Raw genomic sequence first — 10,883 nt, forward strand, 5'->3', positions numbered from 1 at the left:
TGTTTCTGTAGCAATGCCATGTTAAATCATTCTTGTAGGAATGCCCTGTTACAAATATTTCTGCAGTAATAACCCTATTATAACCGTTTTTAAAGCAATGCCTTGTTACAACCGTTTCTGTAGCAGTGTCCTATTACAACTGTTTCTGTAGCAATGCCATGTTAAATCATTCTTGTAGGAATGCCCTGTTACAAATATTTCTGCAGTAATAACCCTATTATAACCGTTTTTAAAGCAATGCCTTGTTACAACCGTTTCTGTAGCAGTGTCCTATTACAACTGTTTCTGTAGCAATGCCATGTTAAATCATTCTTGTAGGAATGCCCTGTTACAAATATTTCTGCAGTAATAACCCTATTATAACCGTTTTTAAAGCAATGCCTTGTTACAACCGTTTCTGTAGCAGTGTCCTATTACAACCGTTTCTGTAGCAGTGTCCTATTACAACCGTTTCTATAGTAATACCTTATTACAACCATTTTTTTAAGCATTGCCCTGTTAGAACTGTTTCTATTACAACCATTTCTGCAGCAGTGACCTTATGACAATCATTTCAGTAATAATAACAACCTTGACTTTCTGTAGCAACGTCCTGATATTTATATCATTTCTGAGGCAAATACCTATACATCCATCTTGAAGTACTCTTATAGTAACAACCATTTCTGCAGTAATAACACTTAAACAATCATTCATTGTAACCATATAACTTTTAACTTAGCTTCAACTGTTCAAGCGCCTGCTTTTCAATTATGGCGTATGTCGTGACCGTTTTAGTTTTAGAAAATTATGAATCTCCGTTATATCTGTATACAGTCAAACCTGTTCTAACGGTCAACTTAGTACGGAGACCACTTGTCCTTAATGACCACTGGTTTTGCTTGATGTTTAAAAATTTACACCTGTGAATAAAGACCACCTTCCAGTAAAGACACTCTTTTTTTTCTCGCCCAATGGTGGTCTTTATAGACAGCGTACAGTTATTATGAAAGACATTTTTTGCATGCAATAATGATAATTGATAATAGTTTACAAATTTGTTAAGGAAAATGCTTGTTTTAATTTACATTTCTTATTCATTTTCAAGGTAATTGAATATGTTTTACTATGTTTATTTTGTTAAAGGTCCAATACTAAGGAAAGTGAACATTTTAATTTCTTTTAAAAAGCACAGAAACTATTTCATTTTATTGGAAAATGAAAGTTGGTATGTAGAAATTCGAAATAAATCGCAGTATATGTACAATTATTTTTCTATGAAGTATGAAGAAAGTTAAAAAGACCTGGGGGTCATTCTGTCGATTCATTGAAATTTCAACATAATACACATACATTTCTTTGAGTTCCATAGACCTTCTGTAAATTTTGACCTGCCAATCTTCATTATTTAGTGTCTTGCAGAAGTCTATGCACTGGCTATGAAAACAATTGCCAACTCACTTTCCCTTAGTAATGGACCTTTAAATGTTGTCTCAATGTTGAATTTGTTATTGAGGTCTCGTCTGCTTTTATAAATAAACATTTTCGTAAGTACACAAATTCCTTGGATCATTTTTCCTCTCAGCATTTAATTGTCCTAACTTATTCAATTAAACGTCATAGGCCGACCCAAAGGGTGCTGGACACGACAAGCCACCCGCGAAATCTACCGGGCATGCATTTTGCTTGACCTTTATACTGAAACCAAAATCACTTTTCGTGTATATGACAGTAACTACGATGGAATTTCAGAAGACACGGCCTCTCTTATTATAATTATATGAAAAATACAAGACTTTGACAGCTAAATACTTAAGTTCAGTTATGTAACAGTCGCCATTTTAGATAGATCTATGTATATCGTGACCACTTTCAGAGAGAGCTGTTTCATTACCGCAAAGTCGGGACCTATTATCAAGAGTGTTTTTGCTAAAGAAATTCGGTTCGCTTTGCCATCCATATAGGTACATAACCGAAAACCACGTCACGTGTTGCAACTTATATTGCTGTCAGTATATTGCATGCAAATGTTCCAGCAGGTTAACTGAAACAAACGGACGACTGTCTCTCTCCATTTAGTTTCATTCAATCATATATTGAGCATAAGGATTTTGAAATTTTTATGAATAAGCTGTATCAGTGTTCAGAATATGCAAATTGTGTTTTATGGGGATTCCAATAAGGATATGACGTCAGAGCCGGGGGTCAAAAAACTCCGCAACACCCTTTGAGACAAATAGTCCGTTTTCATGTAATAGCACAGCTGGCCAGACGACAAAAACAAGTTCTGGACCGGAAGTGGTATATGGCTTGAATTTTATGGAACTAATTTCATCTGTAAAGTCCAGTACGATTGATGGATCTTGGAACTGCATGAACCACGTGATTTCCGTGCACATGTCTAGAAAAGTTCTAAGTGGTGGTTTTTGAGTGTGATGGGATTTAACAACGCTCCTTAAGTTTAACTGTGACAAAATGTCTTGCCTTATGATCTGAAAGGATATACAAAACGCAAAATACAGCGTTAGAAAATAATATATATTTGACTTCTAATAGTTTTGAATAAAATACCGATGTAGATCTACTATATTATCTTTCTGTTGATTTTAATATGTTCGCTAAATGAATGGTCATTACCGCAGCGAAACATTTTATTGCACTGATTTTTCTAACGTGTTCCACATCTAATTGCGGAGATCCTGCCAAACATAAGGGCATGGCTCGCATTAAAGCATACAATTTTTGTAGAGGTACTGTTATACCATTCTAATAAATGATAATATGTCGCTACCTCCTGTTGAGAAATTATTCTAAAACTGAGAGATACCTTTTGGATGAATGGCAAAGTATACGAAACGCCTTTCTTCTGGAGTTCTTTGATTCTAAGACGGATGACTGGATGACAGTTGTCTATGTTGTACTGGTCAGACATAGTAACAAGTCTGAGGATTAGGACACATTGCTTCCAGGCAAAATCTTGACACCGATGGTAGCAATACTAAAACGAAATGATTTCAAAATTCTAATGTTTGAGAAAAGCGCTTGTCCCCTACAACTGCCTAATCATCTAAATTGGCATTTCTTCTCCATTATGTATCTGAGTCAACCATGCACCAAAACCTATATCATTGGAATCTGTGTTTTCGGTAATTCAAGAGCCATAATTCCGTAGTGCCTAGGTAGCGAACTTGGCCGAGGACTTACTGGCAAACACTTTTTGTTCATGTTTTGTGAAGATCGGATGAGAACTGTTCACAGTGGTGTTGGAGACATAATTAATTGCGATTTAAGGTAGTGGACGTGTAGCAACACTGGCGATTGTCATTACGGGTCCACTACCTCAAGTTACATGGTTCGAGTTCTATTCAAAGTGATTTATACATGTGCATTTGTTTTATAAGGTACCATGTTACGCCTGAACATCTGTTAGTGACAAAATGCATAACGAGAGTGTATACAATTTTGTTTAAGATCTTGTTTTGGAACAAACTTTGGTATGTTTGTCGCCAACAGCATCATCATCAATGATGTTATTTTCATCAACTATCGTCATCACCAGGATCATATTCGAAATATAATGAGTACTTTGTACTCGCACCGACATGCTCTTTTCAGGCTGAAGTGTCGTGGCCCAATCCACATATTTTCATAAGTTCTTAAAACTTCATCTAACTTCACACAAAGACTGGTATTATCTTTTGGTTAAGGTGTAGGTCAACGTCACAGAAGTAAGATATTGTAAGTGTTGATATAGATTTTACAACGAATTTCCCTGTATCTTTTAAACTTCTACTCGTGTTATTATCAAGCCCCACATAAGGACTGTTCTAGATATGGGATAAGAGAAGTCGTCTTTTGACTTGGGACCAGATGTACTCATTGAGGAGATCGGATATTATGAAAATTTGTCACTGTGTATAACAACGTTTCGGCTAAATGCGTTGTACACACTTGTTAAACGACTGTGTTTATAGACTATTTTCAACATATTTCATTTTTTAATATGTTTTACATAGAAACTCTGCCTACGACTCACCTTTAGTATATCTCTAAGACATTCCATTATGTCCCTATCTGTAACACGGGAGACAATCTTTTTCCTGGAAGAAGTGTACATTTCCTGCCATTCTTGTTCAAACAAATGCACGAGAGATTCCGCAATGTGTTTTGCACGGTTGTAACTTGTGATTTCAATGATGTGTGGACTGTAACCTTGGAGCCATACTGTAGTGGCCGATGCCAATCTGAAATTGAAATGCAACGTAGATACACAGAATGCAGTGTTGGAACCCTGATGAAAATAAGAAGTAAACACTTGAGAAAGCGCCTTGCAACAAGACCTCACTTCACGGCAAAGTATCACACCTGCAGTAACATCAACGCATACACGATGTTCACACGGGTTTTAGGTCCATATTTAACAAAACATTAAGACTTAATAATACGTTCTTTGCTCCGCTTGTTAAAATAACGTAGACTGTATTGAAATGTTGCACGGGTTTGGCTTCTTGGGCTATAAACAAAGCTCAATCAAATAAATAAATTTAATCATTCAAAACAAATGCAATTGAAATATTTGGCACTTTTAAGTCTTGACACCTCTTGAACCATACGTTTTCGAAAACATGCCTATTTCGGCTCTCCCGCTCAGAAACACCGTGCATGTTGATAAATAAAGTGCTTAAATTTAACTCGTTAGAAATTAGCGAATGCCGAACTTTTTCTTTATGCACTAAAACCGTATTAGCTTTCATCCTTCGAACTGCACTTCATTTTTGTAGAGTTTTCAACGGTATTTCATTTACAAAACGACAGTCAATTAGCCTACCAACGTTCCTGGATTCCGCAATAACCTTGCAGGTAAATGACAACTTCTCTATATAAATCAAAGAAAGAGGACAAATATTTTCAGACAGAGCTCCTTCTTTCCAACCGTGGAGAACATTTGCCACGTCCCTGGGGATCAAACACTACAGCTATTATAAGATTCAATTTTAAAATGTAACAAAGGTGAAAAAATACAGAGAAGAAACCAGAGCATTTGGATGCTGTAATATATATGTATTTTTCATTTTCACTAATATTATAGCTAAAAGCCTCTTGTTTTAATGGTAGAAGTAGCTGCGAATCAAGTCGCACTATAATGGTGAGGCGAACATAATCCAATTTAGAGTAGGCAATTATCTTGAATTTTAATTACTTTTCTTCATGTCTTTTCTTGATACGCTTGATCCTCGTGTACCTGTCTTCTATTCTCTCGTTCTTCCTTATCATCGACAGCTGCAAAACAATCACATTTTACTCATTAAGTCTGTATTCTGGACGAAATCTCATAGGCTTACTTATTGTATTTGTTCATCTGTATGAAATAATTTGATATCAAACACTGTAATATGTACGTGCATTGAAAACTAAAAATAATACAATGTCGAGTTTTATGCTTTTTTTTTTTTTTTTTTTGGTTTAAATGTTTCACAGAAAGAAAATGACCTGGCGAAAGATAAAATGCAAAGTATGAACAAAAACTGGAACACAGTGTGACAAAAATACTGACAGTATAACCACAGGAACCTGAAATTTCTATCAATAAGCCAACAAATGTCTATAAATGAAAAAGACCCCCTCTATATAAAACATATACATAGAGGGTGTCTTTTTATATATAAACTTTTGGTTGCTTATGGGTAGAATTCCTGTCGTAAAACGTATACAATTATACCAACTATATCAAAAAAGTTTATTCTAAATAAGTAAGAAAAATCACTTTATGGTATGTATTTATCAGATAATCAAAACATTCGCTTTGTATACCATCTGATTTACTGTGGTTCAGAGTTCAGATGCTTGAATTTAACCATTTGGATGGTAAACCGGACAGAAAATTACAAAAAAAATCCTAAAATGTATTCATTATAACATGCTTATTAAACATGATGACAAAATTCATGCTAATCTTCTTTCATCCGATTAGAAATGAACCAAAATTGACGTCATAATGTCCTCTTAACGGTCCGTGCGTCAACCGTTGTTTATCGCAGAATATACAAGGTCTTCTTCTTTTTTAACTGACAAAAAACAAATCATGTTAGAAGTAAATACATGAAGTATGCGTGTCCATCGTAAAGACAAAACTATCAACAATATTAGTATTCTCAAAGTATTCATAAGTAATTCGTGTATAAATTGCCATTGTCCTGTCATATTAAGGTGACCTACCTATTTTGTTGTTATTCACAGTAATCAGAATAAGAGTACATTTAACTTACATAATTACCCAGCTTTTCTTCAACTCTGTTAATCATGTTGGAACCTTCATCAATTCTCTCGAACGCTATATCCTCTACGTCATACTTCCGTCTGAACAGCCGTACTTGATTTCTTAAAAAGTTTCCAAGCTGTCTTAATTGACCTTTTAAAACTTCAAGGTCGGCTGCAGTTTCGACATCAGTTCTTACGTTCATGATAGCTGTATATTTGTTTTCTCTTTATAAATGTTAGTTTCCACTTTAGACAACAGAATTTTAACTTCTTTAATATAGATCTATCCCAAAGTTGATTGTACAAACAGTGTGTAATACAAAATGACTCTACCATAGAGAGACAATGATATTAGACAATAGACTTAAGTCTTGAAAAGAAAATAACGACTCATGTAATTTAAAACGCTTTGCCTTGTATTACTGATCAACATGATTTAAACTACGTTACTTTCATATTAACTCAAAAAGTTTTACGTATTAATCAATACTTTTGCACTATCTTTTTACTTAAGGTACTAGTAGAGAACCTCCTTTTTGAAGAGTATTCAATTAATTTAGGTAGGTTTTACGTCTGCCCTAAGGTTATTTTTAAATGGAGTAAGCAAAATTCAAAACAGAAACACAGCATTCGACCTTATTTTTTCAATGTTGAAGTATGAGTGTCTCTTTAAATCCGTTTACTTGAGGCACCATAGAAAAAATTATATTGACATTTTTATTTTGTGTTTTATAATTGTTTACCAATAGTTTGATGTTTCTTTTATTAAAATTAATGGTTAAATGAGTTCAAACGTTTTGGATAGTGGCTATCACTTTGAAATTTGTCTCTACCTGAGCTCGAGGAGATACCATAAGTTATACAAAATTTATAAAAAAAAACGGCACGGTAAAAGTTGTTTAAAAATTGCAAAATTGTGCAAAACACGGTTACCTTTCAGAATATACCAAGCAAAGGCCATTTTGTAAACATTACTATTAGTGATCTAATACCGTAAATATAGAATAGCACAACATTTGTGAACGAGAAGAGGTCTCCTGAGGTGGATGGACAGTCTTAGGGTTCCGACTTGCGGAAACCATACAATAATCATTATGTCTGGCCAACCGTCTGTCTGTCCGTATCCGGAAGCCTTACTTCAAAACTAATGAAAGGATTTTATTTATTTGTCTTTATACAATAACAGACGACAATGGGCAGTGTAGAAAAAAAATAAAATGTTCAGAAATATTCTTAGCAGTTTTTTGGTAATGATTTATATAAAATCTATAACTTCTCATTCTTTGTGTACATTGTTGATGTGTTAGACCTGATGTTAGCACTAGTCGGTACACACATAAAACAAGAATGTAAGCATTGTTATCAACAGTAACTCGTGCTGAAAATGAATTGAATGGAATGCGTGTACCTCTACCAAGACTACTGTTCTCGCCTAAACTAAAGGTTTGGGTCAAGTTTAACACGTGAGTACACTCAATACAGGAGAATGAATTCTTTTCAAATAGAATTGTCTCATTTCTTTAAGTGTTTATTGATTTGATATTGAATGTCTTATCAAAGTTGTGCGCTGTTTGGAAGGTGATTTCACTTGTTATGACACATCTTTTGATCGATGAACAAATTTAGCTCTTTTGCACAGCGACATTTTTATGGAGTTTATTTTGTTGTTGCAGAACATGCCTTCTATGGTGTACTTATGTTTACTAGAACTACTACAGTACTACCCCTTTTGGTGGAAAAGGCTTGGAATAGTATTGTTCTTCTTTTGGTTGTTTGGAGAAGTCCACTAATCCGTTTACGCTTGAAAATCCCCATCATGTAGAATTCATCATAGTGATACTTGAGTATAAAAAAAGTTTTGTTTTATCAAAAAAAATAATCGTTCACAAATTGTTCGCACATATGCCTTTAAATTTTAAAATAACTTTAAAGACATGAGAATAAAAAGATGAATGACAGTTCCTAGAAACATACCATATTTTACTTATTTCTTGTCAGACATTTAATACTAATATTATAGTATGTTGCATTCCAATGGATTCTGGTGCTCAGGAAAATTTTAGAAATGAAGAAACAATTTCCACCTTACACCTTACAAAAAAAAAAAAAAAAAAAAAAAAAAAAAAATCAGCTAAATATTTACAATTCAGGAAAAATTATATATCCTTCATTTTAAGTTTTAAGCCTCTTATTCATTACCTTCCTATTGAATTATGCACATTTTTATATGTTACATGTCACATTATACAATATATTGACTCTTGAGCCATTGGATATGATGTCATATTCACCGGAAGAAGGCAATATTGACCGAGGCGATTCCGGTAAATATCACATCATATTCATTGGCTCAAGAGTCAATAACTGTTTTATTATATGAACAAATATTTGTTGCAACATATTAAATGTGTGAAAGTAACAGTAACTATGTGAAACTTCAATTCTATTTATAGAAAGTCATGTTTAATGGGAAAAACCCACTAACCATTAAACATGAAATATATTTTGAAAATGATGAGCGGTTTCGGCCAATGAAATTTAGGTTATTTTTAGAACATATAATTAAACAATTTTTGGCCCACTGGTACAAACATTCTATGTACGTTGTCGTGAAAGTATAGAATATTTCATATTACTGTTATATTTCATTAAATGTGCATTATTCTTTTTCTTATGTCAAATATATGCTCAGTACATCTAGAAACACAACGTTTTTAACCTCGATTTTTTTAATACTTTCTTTGTACATGTATATTTGAACTTTGTGTAATAGTATTGTAAAATTGTAAAAAAATCAAGTAAATTAGTTTTCTTGTCAATTATCAGGTTAAAAAATATTGACTGTAGACCAAGTGTTGCGTTTCTAGATGTACTCAGTATACATTTACTAAATCAGCTACCTTTAAAGTATAATTACTATGTACATCATATTTCTGTCTGGTGTTCGAAATGACCATATCTTTTCCTTATGGAACATCTGGACTGCGAATATTTGAATTTGCTATTATGATCAACTTATATGTACAGTCAAACCTTGTTTAAAGGAATCTCAAACCCTCAATTAACAACAGTGACCAAAAACCCCTGCGCTCTAAAGAACCAACACGTTTTCCAAATTTTATAGAACAATTATGACTAGTTGTAACATAAATTAAACCTGTGAAAATTAAAGAACCACTCCCAGCCAATAAAGACCACATTTCGGCTTTCCCAAGGGTGGTCTTTATAGACAGGTTTTACTGTACAAAGAACCTAACGGCATATCAGAAATTGACTACTATCGGACTGAAATTGCATTTCAGTTATGAAAATTTGAAGTACAATCGTTTTTGAAAGTATACGAACATGTCTAAAACAGAGCTAACATACATACGTGTGCGGCAATGAAATGATGCACTTAGTGCTTTGATGATAGTAATGTATACATTTTTATGCGGATCTAAGTCTTAAAATAGGGGTCTTTTTGTTACCTGAATAAATCCCTTCCTTAACAGAATATATGAAAAGGAAAAAAAATGTCGTAAAATGCTGCTGACATGCGATTTACGACGTTTTAACATGGAGTAGAGAGTCAAAATACATTTCTGGATACTAATCATTTATTTCTATTTTGTTATTTCGATCTTACACTGAAACAAACAGATGTCCTTCATTACTTCCTTAAGGATCAAAGACAGTGACATCGTTACTGTATATTTTATCAAATATACGTATATTGAAATGATTAAGAACTCAAGATTTTCAAATTTATCCTGTTGGCACTAGCTCTCTTGAATGTTGTTGGCATTTGGACGTAGAGTCACTACTATGGGAACATATGCAATACTTAATTTAATCTAATTACATTTTTTCTTTTATTTCAATATCTGGGATAATTTTGTTTTATCTAAGGCTCTTGTGACGTAATTGGTTACGCTGATTCCATTAAAGTACTTTAGGAGAGGCAAACAAGCGCCTTATATATACATAGAAGCAGATTTCTACACATAAGTACACATACATTTATGATAATTATATTTTGTCTCAGATCTGACATTTAAGTTTGGTCGATGTGATATCGTTAACAGATTTTAATCCTATTGTATCACTGTGTACCCTTAAGCAACGATTTGCGTACTAAAAAAGAGCATAGCTTTCAATAAACATATTGTAAACGTTTTCTAAACGTTTTCGATAGTAATAAAATTATAAAAAAAGTAACAATAAAACAGTTTTTAAAGAATCAAAAAATCATCAGCGTCATGTTTGCCAAAAATTCATATACATGTATTCTTACTTTAATGTCAAATCTGAAAACAAGTTGACGCTATGTCCTTGCTTATATGTTATAAAGTTCTCATATATATAGTATTCTTAGAGCCCTGCTATAAATTATTGTTGACTTATAATCCATTCCTAAAAGGGATATGGTAGGTTGACAAACATTATCGCCCCTTTTTCGTTAGAGAAAGGGGCACCACTCCTGTGATGCGTGTATGTGGTCGCACGGTCATATTTTTTTTTAAATGTTAAAGTCCCTTTTTGCAGTGTGAAATGTTCAGTGGGTTGGACTCTAAGTGTGCTGGAATTACAATTTCTCACTGACCATTGCAAATGGCCAATGTGAAATAGTGACAGCTCTGAGGACTTCTTATTGAACATAGACC

General features: G+C 33.5%; 1 protein-coding gene across 1 annotated transcript; it reads right to left on the reverse strand.

Annotated features, from left to right (window-relative positions):
* Positions 1-539: 539 nt before the first annotated feature.
* LOC123559124 (uncharacterized) lies at positions 540-6,576 on the reverse strand. Its single transcript, XM_045350939.2, has 5 exons — positions 6,246-6,576; positions 5,180-5,259; positions 4,016-4,223; positions 2,807-2,977; positions 540-2,471 (listed from the first exon to the last, which is right to left on the reverse strand). The coding sequence occupies exons 1-5, from the start codon at positions 6,438-6,440 to the stop codon at positions 2,172-2,174; spliced, it is 954 nt and encodes a 317-aa protein (XP_045206874.2). The 5' UTR covers positions 6,441-6,576; the 3' UTR covers positions 540-2,171.
* Positions 6,577-10,883: the final 4,307 nt, after the last annotated feature.

Source organism: Mercenaria mercenaria, chromosome 5, assembly GCF_021730395.1.
Source record: "Mercenaria mercenaria strain notata chromosome 5, MADL_Memer_1, whole genome shotgun sequence".
NCBI classification, from domain to species: Eukaryota; Metazoa; Mollusca; class Bivalvia; order Venerida; family Veneridae; genus Mercenaria; species Mercenaria mercenaria.

What these genes read in the sequence shown, in the direction of transcription:
- LOC123559124 (XM_045350939.2), bottom strand. Translation starts at nt 6,440, where the DNA reads ATGAACGTAAGAACTGATGTCGAAACTGCAGCCGACCTTGAAGTTTTA. An exon ending in AAGAAAAGCTGGGTAATTAT is followed by an intron (nt 5,260 to 6,245) that starts GTAAGTTAAATG and finishes ATTGTTTTGCAG; the next exon opens with CTGTCGATGATAAGGAAGAA. An exon ending in CTTTGCCATTCATCCAAAAG is followed by an intron (nt 2,472 to 2,806) that starts GTATCTCTCAGT and finishes ATATCCTTTCAG; the next exon opens with ATCATAAGGCAAGACATTTT.